This window comes from Phoenix dactylifera, chromosome 3 (genome assembly GCF_051530095.1).
Source record: "Phoenix dactylifera cultivar Ajwa chromosome 3, Ajwa_hap1_PhDact_Kaust_v1.1, whole genome shotgun sequence".
NCBI classification, from domain to species: domain Eukaryota; kingdom Viridiplantae; phylum Streptophyta; class Magnoliopsida; order Arecales; family Arecaceae; genus Phoenix; species Phoenix dactylifera.
This window is the reverse complement of record NC_143192.1, coordinates 51,515,125-51,530,083: the sequence shown is the minus strand read 5'-3', so window position 1 is coordinate 51,530,083 and position 14,959 is coordinate 51,515,125. Positions and strand designations below refer to the sequence as shown.

Genomic DNA, 14,959 nt, shown 5'->3' with positions numbered 1-14,959 from the left:
TGACTTACAACATATATAAGAACGTGAGGATTTATTGTTATAAAAATAGCACCTCTCTCAAAAGCACAAATAATGGCAGATCTGATGATATCGACCAAAATGAAAGTTGTATAGGGTTTTCATTTGAAGCAATGCTGAAAGAATAAATTGTAAGAAGCTGAATAAATACATGAATATAAAGTGGTAGTGCATTCTACGCGTTAACTCGGAGTTGCTGAATTCACTATCAAAAAGCTCTTATGGTGGGTAACAGTGGGGTTCTCTTTACCAAATATTCCACCATCCCACCCCGCCCCGCCTCCGCCCGCCCGCCATACAAATAATCTCTTCTCCGGCTCTCAACTACCAATTTTTGAAATATTCAGGGGATTCTCAATGGAGATTAATTGGTTTCCCCTCCAAATACTAAGTTGCACCTTCATAGCTCCTTCAATTACTTGTGGAAGGAGTGTCTGTAGCACTAAAAATTCCGTATCTTGGAGGTGATGAGCTAGGATTATTGGCCTTACCAGGATTCGCATCACTCATGTTCCCCTGCTCGCTGGAGCCAGCAGGTTTTCTCGCACAGAAAATTCCATAACTAGGTCTAGGTCTCTGTGACGTGGCATTTTCAGGCTTGCTCACAGACTCGTCTCCTGAGTTTGCTTGACTACCTTGGGGCAAAGTTTTGAGACTAGTAAAAATTCCATAACTTGGTTTTCGTAGACCAGGATTATCGGACTTGCCAATGTTTGAATCTCCCAAGTTCCTTTGATCTCCAGAAGCAGCAGTTTTTTGAGCATTGAAAATCCCATAGCTTTGTGGTGACGAACTAGGATCAACAGACTTATTGCCAGATGATCTGCCTTGATTGGCAGCACTTCGAATGCGGAAACTTCCATAGCTCGGTGATGGTGAAGCAGAATTACTTGGATGGAACTGTCTTTGCTTTTGATCAGCCTGATCATGCCGTTGACTTTCACTTCTAGTAGGCTCTGGTGGCATCCTCCCTTGATCCATATCAGGTACTGCACTTCCCTGTCTCGGTTTTGTCTGATGGAACCTCCCCTTCGGATCACTTCGTTTGATGTAACGATTGATCTCCACAATAGAAGGCTCTTCTTTCATTGCCATTTTTGCTTTCAGCGAGTCAAGTCCAGGCTTAGAAGCTGGAAAGCCTCCAACAACCGAAGCAGCAGAAAATTTCTGATTTGATGGCTTACTACTATTATCTTCTGGAAGGGAATGCAAGACTGGACCAGTACTTCCACCCAAACCAGAATCAATACTCTTCATTCTAGAATCAAAACCAAATGCTTTCTTAAAATCATTGGTTGCATTGAATCGCGGCCAACCTCTTTCCTTATTGAAGTCTCGATCGGATGCTTCATTTAATGATGGGGTAGGTTCAGCAGTGAGATGCTGAGCGTTTGCTTCTACTTGGTCATAGTCACCCTCAGTTGCTGAACTGCACTCAGTAGGTTCCCATTCCTCTTCAGTCTGTGGCATCTCATCTTGGATTATGCTACTCACTGTTGAAGGTGTGTTACGAACAGGACTTTGGATCCCTTTACTCACAGCATCCAGAACCTTGCTTGCTTTCTTTCCAGATTTCTTTGTTGTGAACTTGATGTGCCTGACTATCACATATGCGTGCCTTGAATCCACATGTGGACCACTTTCCACAACAGAAACATCTTCTATCTGTATTCCCAAAAAAAATGCTCATCGATACTAAAGTCTAACAGGTAATATAGTACATCAAACATCCATTATTATAATTCTGAACTAATCTAAACTAAAACTGGTAAGCATCCAAGTATCAGTTCAAAGATAAGAATGAATATACAAGAATAGCTCTTAATATACTGGTGGTTTGCCACCTTATGCTTAAGAGGAGGAGGAGGAAGACAGAGAAGAAGAATATATAGGAATCAGTGGAGTATGGTAGTCACCAGAGCTAAAAGACGTGATAGCGGGTCTCCAAGGTCTTCATCTTCTTTACCCATGGGCATGGCCATACACTGTTTCATATAAAGAATGTATTTGTATCAAATAAGTTATGTATTTGTACAAGTAAATAACTAAACAAGAAGATAATTATATAGTGTTGTCAACAGCTACCACTGTGAGTACAGCCTAGGGGACCTCTAAAACTACCAGAACCCGCAATAACAGGTAGAATAAAATTGAATTAACTGTATTTGCTTGTCAGATCCTAAAGCTTAAAATGGCGGTTTAAATGTCATACTTTGAGTGGAAAACAATAAAATGAAGAAAATTTGCAGACATATGTTTAACGACTGAGTACTGGTGCACAACAGATCTTTCGAGAAAAGGTGAAACATACTTTAACATAATATATCATAGACTGATAAAATCAAAATGTTATAATAATTGTAAGGAATAATATTGTCATCTAAGGATTGCGAAAGCATCAAAACTCAGCTATAAATGCATTCTCCAGGACCACGAGAACTTCAAACATGACATACCCAACATGCCACCAACCTCCCACAGGCACCTTAAAATGACAATTTTGTTGTGTGGACGCTAGACATGTGAATTCTATCCTTTAGTGGTCCAACACCAAGGCCAATGAAAGGAAGTGCCCTTTACTCCACTTAGTCCATGTTAACCCACAAAAACTAGAAAAGCAATCCATTCATTCCGAGAATAACATGGGTATTTTGAAAAGTAGGTAGAGTTGCTTTTCAACTTAACATGGAATAAGGTATTCTTCCACCCCACATGGTAGACTAGTTTATTCCAGAGTGAAGACGGTTAGGAGTAAGTTAACCCATTTCCTCCAAGTTTAACTTATTCTACAACCAAAGACAGCCTAAAACTATCAAGTACATGGTTTACAGGACAATAGTTCACCGTATCGGTCGGTACCGGTGCACACCCGATCGTACCAGTACCGAACGGGTATGTGGTATGGACTCCTTATGCCGAACTAGCCTCCATACCCGGTGTACCGGCACAGTAACAGGATGGTACCGGTATGGGGTCTAGTACCAAGATGACGAACCTTGCTAGACATAATTTAGAAGTGATAATCTTTGCACTTCAAAAGGAATCAGTGGGTGCACCAACAATGTTGAGGATAATTGAAAGGATGAATTGAAGGGACTCAAGTTAAAAGAGTCTTCATGATAATCAATGGGAAAATTCCTGCAAGGTCAAATGAATGAATCAAAGATCATACTGTTTGAGAATATGGTGCACGCAAAAAGGCTTATGGCAGAGTTTTCACAGCCAAAATACATGGGAGATCTATAATCTTTCTTTTTTTTGCTTGTTTTGGAAATCTATGTTCCCAAAAAAAAGGTAAATAGTCCAAGCATAAAGCAAAATCAATTAAAGCATTCCTAGTCAAAACCAGATAGAAAGCAGGAAACTTTTTGATAGATCCTACTCAAAAGAGAACTCAATCACATATACCTAAAGACTGTCAAATTCCAAACTCAACTGGATTAAATATCCATAGAAGGTTGTGTGCTGACCTAAAAAATACATAACTATTAAAAAAGAAATAACATATCTGACATAGCCCAAAAGTAGCCTCTTAAATTAATCCAAAGCTTACAAATAGTTAAAAAGCATACTGTCTAAACTTTAAAGTCTAAACTGCCCTAACTCTTCAAATTGTGTTGGAACAAGTAAACAGCAGAACTACTCTTGGTTAGGTGGTCAAAATTTGGTCCTTCCATAATTAAATGGAAAACGAATGTAATACCATTACAGAAGAATAAGGTTCAATCTTCAATTTGCAGCCACAAGATAGTCAAAATTTCTATCATTCCTTGATCTGGAAATTTCTATAGCATTACTTGATCCCGTATGGCAATCATCTAGTCTAAATCCTTGAATCTCGAGAGCTGCAGCACCAATCCATTTATATGCAATTGCTTTGGGATTTCTTATTTATGTATATATCTGTTCTTGTGTGGCGGGTGTATGTGTGGGTGTGCAGGGGGTAGTTTCGTGCAATAGGTTTACCTTGCATTGCACCCTTTCTGCTCCGAAAAAAATCCAAAGTGAGACCTACATTATAAAATTGACCCGGTGTACATTTTGTATTACAATATTTCTCTATAGAGCTCAATCCCTGAAAGAGAATCAGTAAATACCGGACTTGGAAGTGTGAATTTGACATAATTGCACATCATTTGCTAAAGATTACAAGAATGCATTAAACAAATGTGACAACATCTGAGCTTAAATAACTTGGTTTTCTCCCTTCACAAGAAACATAATTCCTAAAGATAAGCACCAGAATCAGCCATGCTAGTTTAGAGTCCTGAGAGTACAATAGGTTGCAAGATTGACAACTTGTGGGATACTGGACCTTATATGAAAAAAAGAGACGTAATATTAAGTGTACCGAAACTAATGATTCAGTACAGGTTTTTCAGAAATTGCCAAGGCACCTGATGGCAACAAGCATACGTGGAAGAAAGAGGTTCCATCTTAGTGTTTCAATTTGATATTTATAATAATATTCATGCTGGTGCTAATACCAACATTAGGCCTCAATAATACATCAGCACATAAATAAATTAGTCTTAGTATTTCTCCGCTCCCATTCAGATGATACATGTTTATCGGTGAAAATTGGCCACAGTTTCTTTTAGTAGAATTTGTATACAAGAAAGTTCTAACTACTTAATATCCTTTAGATGAATAGTTGGTAATATTACACTCTCAGAATCAATCAGAGTATTACAACTGATAACAGAAATGGTTTTATAATTATAACTGGGTTAGTATGGGTGTTACCATTATTATGTATTATGCTCAATATTAGCATTACCAACATTTGGTAAAAAAATCACCAAAGGTATCAGTTTCAGTAATAATCAGAAAAATCTTCAAATTACAACATGATTATTGCTTCTAATTTCAAATACTTGCAATAATTTTCTACAAACTACTGATCAACATAGAAACTTTCTTATTGTAATTAGATTACAAGTCTTAGCATTAATATTGATATTGGCTGTCTTCATCCTATCACAAGCTAAATCAGTAAAAAGGTATATATCTACCAAGGTTTAATTGTTTAAACTCTCAGGACTAGTACACGGATCAGTCAGGTGCCAGTATAGTATAGTACGCACCATATGTCATACCAATGCATGGTATGGTAGTTGGTGTCAGCACTGCAAAGGTGACACCTGCTTTCATATGTTAGTACAGTATGGTACCGAGGAGTGTACCAAGCGCTGATCCATCAGTTGTACAGTTCAATGCAGTACAGCCACTACAGACCAGTATAGTATGGTACCTAAATCCCTTGGGCAACATAAGCCAACAGTGCACCCACCAACAAAATTATGCACAGGAGCATTGATATGAGGGATAATCCAGGCCCAACTAAATCTCAATTACCATCCTAGGTATCTTGGGGGTTCGATGGCACTTAATGCCGAAAATCAATTACCGCACTGGCAATCACCTTATTAAATCTTGTCCATGAACAGAACTGCTCTGAAAGAGCTTAACTGATAATAAAAAAAATCAATCAAATAACAGAAGCAAGATATAGAGAGTGAAGGGAAGCTTTGATTAATTTCAATACATGAAATTAGAAAAAGGTTCCCAAGAATGCCGAACCATGAGACATATGAAAATTTACATAATACAATGAGAAGATAATTAACAATACCTTCACCCTGTAACCACGCTCCATCAATCTTGTAATTTGATCTGCTTTAGTTTTTAGGTCTTTCAATTCCTGGGAAAAACAAGTGACTTGGTAACCATATAGATCAGAGATTCATAGAGAGAAAGCTTAATGTATTTAAAAGAATAATTTCTTTGACATGATCAAATCTACTTTGACTAGAAGCAGCTTAAGACAAGCTATACAATTACCAAAATAAATTTTACCGGGCACAGCAGAGAAAATATGACATCTCTAAAGGTTCAGATCATAGAAATGGATATAGTCTTATATTATATTTGGATTGTTCTAACATTTACATATATCTCATCAAAATTTAACATGATGCTGTAGGTAATCAGGACACAAATCTTTGGACAAATATGACTGTTAGGAAAGTATAGATGCATGTTGATCTGTCATGCGCTAACCGTATTTGCAAAAGTTCTTGGCCATCATTGGTCATCAATGCACTTTTCAAGAGAACTTTGGCAGTCTTTCAAGCTTTACCCTAACCAAAATGGAATCCTATTTGGGTGACATTTCTACTATGTATCACATGAATGGCTTTCTGATTGATCAGATATCAACCATTTCATGAAGCCCCTAAACGTAAATCAATTCTTTAGTAAGTAAACTGTTCTTAAGACTCCAATCCAAATAGACAGTAATAATAATTATATATTAAGTAAATATAAGCTTTATATTTAACGACCCACTTTAAAATATAGTCATGAAACATAATTCCCAAATTTCATCATCTGATAAGATCATAACCATCCATCACGTACTGCCTCCACTATTGACTGATAAGATTGTAGCCAATCATCCATCAGAAAATTCCATCCTCTTGATAAGTAGCATATATTGCATATACAAGGTAGCATTTTATTGGTTGATACAATCACACTCATCCATCAGATACTTCTCTTGGTTGGCTGATGAAATCACAGTCATATACTACACTCCATCTGAAGCTAATTATGTGCATCAACTAATTGACATTTCATTCAGTTGATGGAATTACAACTATCCATCTACTACGTTCTCCTGAACCAGTCACAGGCATCTAGAATGAACATAAGATTATTTGGTCATTGTGATCTAGGAAACTTCATTACATCTAGAACAACTACTCGCCTACATAATCAAATGATGCAATTTTCTTTATATTCTTGCATGGATGCCAAGCCAACGACAATGCCTTTGTTTGTCACTGCATACATTAAAGAGACTCCAGAGAAAGTCATTTGCAAAACGGAACCTGGGCCAGACTCTTCCATTTTGTATGTCTGAACTCATTTGTCTAACCCATACTGTTAGAAATGCTAATGTCAGCCATCTCTAGGGATGATGCAAGCATTGGCACAAACATCAACAATAGTTACAGGATCATTCAACTAATACCAAAAGTAGCAAATATAATTGTTACTACAGGATACAAAAATCATATCAATTGATACAGAAAACATCAAGAACACTTTAATCACAGCTTTAGGTCACACTAAATTTTGATGCAACTATTAACTAAGATTTACTTTATGTGATATAAAAGTGGGTTTCAAAAGATAACTACTTACAGTTTTTGCTTTAAAGCGAACCTCTTTGTTCTCCCCGCCGCGTAACGTGAGTGCAGACTGCATCAGAAAATCAAATACATAGTAGAATTATTAAATATTAACGAGAGCTACATAAGACAAGATAATAAATCTTGCAAACTTTTGACTCCATGTTGTATAATCAGGTCTTGCCATTAGTGAGACTCTATGTTATCTGAGGTATGCAATGTTATAAAGAACTCTACTGCCAATAATATAAAAAATATTCGGTTTGGCCTACTACCTAGGGTAAGCTAATAAGAATATGGTATCACATGACCAACTGTGAACAAAATTGAGCCAAAATGTCAATGACAAGTTTGGTATACATAATATTATAAAGTAAAATGTAATGATACATACAGGAACTTCATAGGTGAGACTAGCACACAATTCAATCAGCATGTAAAAAAGTTACAAGTAAGGTTTTAAGAACCAAGAAAGTGCCAGATGATCATAGAAGTATTGTGATGCCTAACTATAAAAATAGAAGTGATGTATATAATTTCTGTAAGTATCAAAGAATTAAACTTATGAATCACTTTATGATGTTAAGGAAAAGGGTAATTGAACAAAGGTCAAGAAAAATGATGATAATCAGAGGATCTGTTTGGTTTTCATCTAGAAAGGTCAAATGTTATCTTCTTCTTTAGGCAATTGATAGGAAAATGCAAAGAATGGGGAAAAAGTATAATTAGGATCCTTTTTTTGGCAGTAAAGATGATTAGGATCTTTAACTTAGAGATAGCTTATTGTAAAGTACCAAGAAAAATAACTTAGCAGGCTTTAAGCATATAAATAAATGATACATTGAAATCATAGACAACATGTTCATGTTGGAGCATTGGCAAGAAATAAGAATTGTTTACATGAAAGCGTATATTTTTTTAGTCATCAGGCATGCACCAAGAATCAACAACAAGCGCATATTTTTGACACTAATCATAAATGAATTTACTGCTAATATTCAGGAGGTGCCATGTGAATGTGTTTTTTTTTTTTTTTTTTTTTTTTGCGTATGATATAGTATTGATTTTTAAAAAAGAAAAAGATTAAATACTGAAATTTGTGAAGAAAGATTTAGAAGATGAGGGTTTATAAATCAGCAAGACAAAGACAGAGCGATAGCCTTTATCAAAATTGAAGGATAAAGTGACAGATTAGTATGTTAAAGGAGCTGTAGGAGTTGCATAAGTTGTGGATAAACTAAGGAAGAATTGACTGAAATAGTTTGAGGACGAACAAAAAAAAACATGAGGGAGCTCCAGTAAGGAAGAATCCTTTTTATTTTTGTTGAAAGATATAGGAAAAGGAGGAGAAGACCTAAAGTAACATGGATGGAGGTTATCAGCAAAAGAAATGGGCAAGCTCAAAATAATGTCACATGTGGTCCTAAATAGAAATGGTTGGTTAATGAGGATGTATAAAGCCAAAACCAGCTAGTTTGGACAAGGCTGAATGATTGTGGTCATGACTATTTGAACGGCAAAAGTTCAAAATATCTCTGAATGAATATTCTTTGCCTTCAAAGGACATAGAAGTATAATTACTTGTTTACTTAGGATTAAGTTTCAAATAATTAGCTTTCTTGATAGAACAATCACTTGTTTTATGTTTTCTGCACAATAAATTATATAATAAATTAGCACTTAGCAAAGAATAAACCTATTGTTATCACTCTATGAAACTTTCTCAACTTTCTCAGCCAATTGTAAATCCCCCGCAAAACAGGAATTACTTAGTTACCTTGCATATATCACTGGGACAGATAGATTATGTGCCTTACCTTGGTTTTTGCACGTTCTTTTTCCTTTACTTCTTGTTTGTACTTCTCCCTATGGAAATCCATGATCTTGCAAACAGGTGGATTTGCAGTTCTTTGAACCTACAACATCCAGTGGAACAACTTCAGGTTTCAAACCATTAACAACAATAAAAGCATATGTTGTAAGTCCTTGGTAAAACTAAAGGTACTGTTAGTGATTATCACATGTTCTGGCTAAGAATATCGCCAATAAAGGAAAAGAACTGGAAAAATAATCAGAGAATAGAAGAGCCAAACAATATCTTAACGGAGATTGAAGAAATGTAGCACAGAAAAGAGATTATTGCACCAAAAACATGAAACAAACAAACACATTGCCCTTAATCTTCATAACCCTGGTATCCCAATGCCCGATGTCAAATGTACATGCTAAATTATAATAAGTAGCCCGGTTAAAATTTTTATTTTCTTGAGTTTGGAGACATCATCCAGGTGAACCAGGAAAACATGCTGCTCCCTGACAATAAAACGTTAATTTCAAAATTGTCATTATGTAACTCATATGTCAAACAATATTAAGCATTCCATAAGCACATATTGACCAACACAACATTATAGGAAGTGAACTATTTTTTATGCGCATTATGATAATGTTATTTTTATAACCTCACAAAAGTAGGATAATATTTTGAAATATTCTGATAGTGGTCATATTAGTGACTGATGAGTGCATAAGTGGGAGCATAAAAATATTTTCTTGATTTTGTTAACATAGAGCACTATTATGAACAAAAAAATATGAGGATACCGCAGACAAACCAATTAGGTGGTTGCTTGGGGTAAGTCCTTTGAAGTTCCTATTAAAAATTAAAGGCTCATGAAACAAAAGTTGTTGAGTTGTATTGGTGAAGTCAAAGAACATCACAGGACTAGAATTTACATGACATATGCACTTACCGTTATTGCCATATTTTTGAAATTTAATAGCAAAGCCAAAACAGGATGATGTTTCATAAAGCTCTTTTAACTTATTTGTGGCATTGGGATGAGCAGCATATATCCCCATATTAAGAGTTTTTCCTGTCCTCTAGATTCTTTCCAAGTTGACAGAAATACTGGCGAATTGCTCCTTTACTGCATTTAAACTGCATTCAATAAGGTAGATTTCCCTATCATAGATTTTTAGTCAGGACACTCTCTTGCCTAAATTTTTCTTGGACAGGAATTCTGCACCAAATTCTAGAGGATTAATGCCAGGTTGGTAGCCAATTGTAAAATCTGCTCAATCTTTCCAGGGATACATCTCCACTCAAGGCCCATACTTAATCGGAAAGGCTTGGATAGTGTTGTTGTTCATGATGATGATGATGATTAACAATAATGTCCTATATGCTGCTGATCAACATGGCAATTTTCATAAGATGTTGGTTGAATGCCATGGTGAGCCTGTTTTGGACTTCCTTAGCAAATAAACACATGTATGCATGCCACAAAGACACGTATGTGTGTTGAGTCAAATAGTTAAGACATCTGGTCAGTTCATTTGCAACCTAAAGGATCGAAGAAACTTCACAAAATGACCTAGCAGCAACTGATATCATCTTCAACAATGTCGTCAACATTTCCCACTTGCACAAGTAACCTATGCCACTCCCCATACATCAATCACATGTACCTTGTCCAACATACCCTAGCACTTGGGAGTTGGGACCAACTAACAAGTCAGTGAATCCAGTTTTTCATGCATACATAATAGACTAAAATTCAGCACCTTAAACATAAACAATAGAAGATGTAAATACCTTTAGCACAGATCAAAGAGTCTTACAACAAAGATTTCTCCTTTTTTTACACTTCCTAATATTATATAGGGCTCGTAAATCTCATGATAAGTACCAAAGATACATATTGAACTTTGATGGGGTGTACTTAAGTGAGCCAACAATGAAACACTTCTTAATAAAGGAGAGAGATCAACATTTCATTTCCATAAACACAATACTCACAAAGACCAGGAAAACAAATTCGCCTTGTTTCATCCCTATAAAACAGAGAATCAGAAACATTTTGGCAACAACTTCCCATGCTTCTCGCATAGGCATCATCACCACAGTAATTCTGACTAAAGGGCATTGGTTACTTAAATTCTTATGAAGGATCCTTAAGCCCATACTGTAGCAAACCAAGAGATCAAGAATTTCCTGCACTCTTAGGAAGATGCCCTTTCTCCAGACTTGAAAAACATATATGCCTCAATCCCTTAGCCCAACTTCCCTATATACATTTTTAAACTATAACTTTCTTCGGATTGCAGCTTCCCCCAGTGAAGAGAAGCTTTCCTTGGAACTTGGTGTAACTTGGTTAATGGTGTCTTCTTAAATACATGCTGTGCAAGCCTACATAAGAGCACTTGAAATTCAAATTAAGGAAATGTCTCAACTCTCAACAAATTCATAAAAAAAGATGAAGATAACAGGAACTCCCTTTTTGGATTTGCTGTTATTATGGTGATTGCATTATTAATTTGGTTCTTTTGACTCTGAATGTGCCTCTCAAACCTGAGCACAATCCTATATGACATCTTGCTTTCTCATATTTTGTCCAGGCTTCTACCAATTTATGGATAGTTTAAAAGATTACCCCTCAGTGAGCTTAAAATGGTGTAACAACAAGATTACCCCTCTAGCATACAAACTGGCTTTTCAGGTTCATGGCAGCCCTCTCTCGCCCACAAGTTACCTCTAACAAAAACTTAGCACCAGCGTGTAGCGGCTCACATAAGGTTGACAGCTGGTTGCAAATGTCCCAGGCCTCGATGAATTAAATTCCAATTCATAAAGTCACACCAATATAAATCATATACACTCACCTGTCAAGCATAATGCTAGCATTTCAGTTATTGGTTTTTTGGTCCATCATTCCTTCACAAATTTTCTTCATTCCAAATAAACAACATAGCATCGAGACTTAATATTCTTAAAAAAAAAAAAAAATCTATTTACATATCTACCATGGTTTAAAAACTTTAAAGGTCATAAAAATATAATGAGTTTGAGATCAAGGGCAAACCAGTCTACCTCAACTAAGTCAAGCTTGAGCTTCATTGCACGATCAAGTGCTTCCCTTATTGAGACAATACCATGCCCTGCAAAATACATTAAACAAGTGCTTCTTAGATCATCATGATAATAAAGTTTACCCTAAAGTTGGAACAAGCATAAAAACTAAAAGAGAGAATAGGTTTAGGTGATATAAAATAACCTCCAGAGAAAGAGCAATATATGCAACCTGCCAAGTCGAATAGTTGGTTCTAAACTCTGCAAATTTATCTTGCAGAGACAAGGATAGTCTATAGTAGTCATAGTAGACTCATGCTGCTTTACTACTTAATACCTAATCTGCCATTGACTGCATAGTGGGTTTTTTTTTTAGAAATTATACTGGAAAATAGGAGCACCTTAAAGTTGTCCAAGCTAATATAGAGACTAAAACTTATGGTTATCTTGATGATCCTCTATGCCTGACTAAATATTCGAAAGTTTCCAGTCATGCGCAGAATATCAAGCAAGCAATAGATAAACCTTCAGACCATGGTCGGCAGAACCATCCTGAACCGGGCTATTCGGAAAGTACCAAGCCATACCGGCGGTGGACCGGAACGGTTCCAACAACCGAAACAAAAGACCGTTGACGGAGGGGGAGGGGGAGAAGGAGAAGGAAAGAGAGAAAAAGAGATAGAGCGAGTGAGAAGGAAGAAAAAGGGAGAGGAAGGAAGAGAGAGGATGGTGGAGGTTGGCTTCTCTACCGGCCGACAGAGGGCCGGCGGAGGCCGACAAGCCGCGTGGAGGAGGCCGAGGAGGGGCTTCGCCTCCAAGTCTCCTGTTTCATTCAAAATAGAGATTTCGGAGAGGGCCTTGTCGACTTCATTTAAAAATCATGAAATTAAAAAGGGCTCCCTCTAGGACCTCTGGTTCGAATGAAACAGAGGACCTGAAGGCAGAGCCCCTCCTCCGCCTCTTCCATGCGGCATGCAGGCCTCCGCCACCCTCCATCTCTCTCCATCTCTCTTTCTCCCTTCTCTCTCTTTTCCTCTCCTCTCCCTCCTCTACTGTGTCGGTATAGGCCCGGCATGGAACGGTACAAGGGCATACCGACCCGTGTTGCCGGGCAATCGATTCGGCCCCGATTCTAGCACAGCTTCAGACCCTATCATCCATCTTGATAATACATTTTTCTCAGCAAGAAATTAATATGATCAACATAGAAAGCCACGATACAGGTAGCAAAACATTAGTAGAACCAGAACGTGACTTGATCCTAAGGTTGTTGCCATTATATTAAAATTTAACATCATCTCAACAATATTTGTTGACAAGTGAAGGTTGAAAACTCACAAAATCATCTTGCATTATTCAGGCAACATTGCTAACGCACCAAATAACACAACTCCTTGTATCGGATGGGAGCAACTTCCGAACCTCCCTAATTTGATTCATAAACTCAATTCCGGTAATTCACTCAGCATCTCGACGTCTATGATATCGATAACAGATAAAACCGTTCCCTTCCCATATCAAGAAGAATAGAAAATCATAAATAGAAGTTTGAAAAGCCTGCATACCTTCATCCGTAACAAGTCGAACATACGCAGCCGTGATCGCTCCATTAATTCGAGGCCCATCAGAGGCATCCGCGGCTGGTTTTGGTTTCGATTTCGCCTGAAATCCCATCAAGAAAACTGAAAAATAAGAATTACTGAATAGGTTAAGAACATAACAGCGGATATCAAGAAAGAATACAGCCGAGACCACCTGGACGGGAGCTGCAAAGGATCTCACGGTGGTGTGCTCGAAGCCCAAGGTGGGCCGGAACGGCGGCGCCCCAAGAGGGCACTCCAGGGCCTTCGACCTCCAACGCCCTTCCGGGAGGCCCGCCGCCGGAGCTCCGGCGTCCCCGGCGGCTCCGCGGAACGGGGAGTACCATCTCCGGCATTGGTGGGAGAGGGATCCGAGCCTGGTGGATCTGATTCGATGCCAAAGCGCCATTAGTTCTTCAAGAAGGGGGTCGAATCGCCCGGACTCGATCGGTGGAAGTGCTGATGGCTGTGGAGAACCAGAGCGAAGGATCTAAGAAGGCGGCGCGAGAGGAGAAAAGAACCGCCTTTCCTCGGTCCCGGGACCCTAGGCGACGAAATACATAACCTATTGAATCGAAAGTATATGACGGTATGCCGCACAGGACGGCACGAGCGATCAACGAAAAGATGTTGCGTTCGGGTCGGGACTCAAAATTTTGGGGAGTTCCACGTGATTTACGCGCTGGGGAGCATATAATAGACGGGCTGTGATTTATCAAGCAGATGACTCGTTAATCTTTAATAAGGTACCCGTTTTTAAGCTTTGGCCATCCGTCTCTCTCGCTCTTTCCTTATAAGAGAGAGAAAGTACTACCCTTTTCAAAATTCAAAAAAATCTTTTAAAAAATCATCACATCGAGAATTTAAAAATGATTGTGCTCTTCTTCCCGAGTCCAACCGCAAATATATCTATATATGGAATTCTAATAAAATAAAAATTTTCTGATTTATCTTTATTTATTAAAAGTTTCACTAATATCAAACTCTTTTTAATTAGGACTGAGCTTCTAATCAAAGAGATCCATAGGTTTATATCAAAAGAGAGATTCATAGATTAAAAGTATAAATTAATATATTATTTTAGAATAAACAATTTGTAAAAAAATTTTATCCTTGCACGACTGCTAATTTCTTTATTAAATGATACAAGCCAAAAATTTCTAATTTAGAATTCCTATTGGATGTCCTATTGAGTGGATGAGAGAGTTATCATGTCTAAAATTTAAGAAGATCTCTAAAAAATTATAGAAAAAATTAAGCATGCTGCATCGTGAATTTTAAATTAGCTGCTCTTCCTCCTTAATCCCACC

At 37.4% G+C, this 14,959-nt stretch overlaps 1 protein-coding gene across 2 annotated transcripts; it reads right to left on the bottom strand.

Moving 5' to 3' along the window:
• Positions 1-90: 90 nt before the first annotated feature.
• LOC103721155 (translation initiation factor 3 (IF-3) family protein) lies at positions 91-14,379 on the bottom strand. Of its 2 annotated transcripts, XM_008811229.6 has the most exons (8): positions 13,825-14,379; positions 13,635-13,731; positions 12,091-12,158; positions 9,035-9,133; positions 7,231-7,287; positions 5,654-5,722; positions 1,935-2,003; positions 91-1,683 (listed from the first exon to the last, which is right to left on the bottom strand). In XM_008811229.6, the coding sequence occupies exons 1-8, from the start codon at positions 14,056-14,058 to the stop codon at positions 430-432; spliced, it is 1,947 nt and encodes a 648-aa protein (XP_008809451.6). In that variant the 5' UTR covers positions 14,059-14,379; the 3' UTR covers positions 91-429. The 2 variants fall into 2 exon arrangements, with proteins under 2 accessions (XP_008809451.6, XP_088575107.2); XM_088718981.2 differs by lacking the exon at positions 1,935-2,003 and having other exon boundaries at positions 300-1,683; positions 13,825-14,197.
• Between the last annotated feature and the right edge of the window lie 580 nt (positions 14,380-14,959).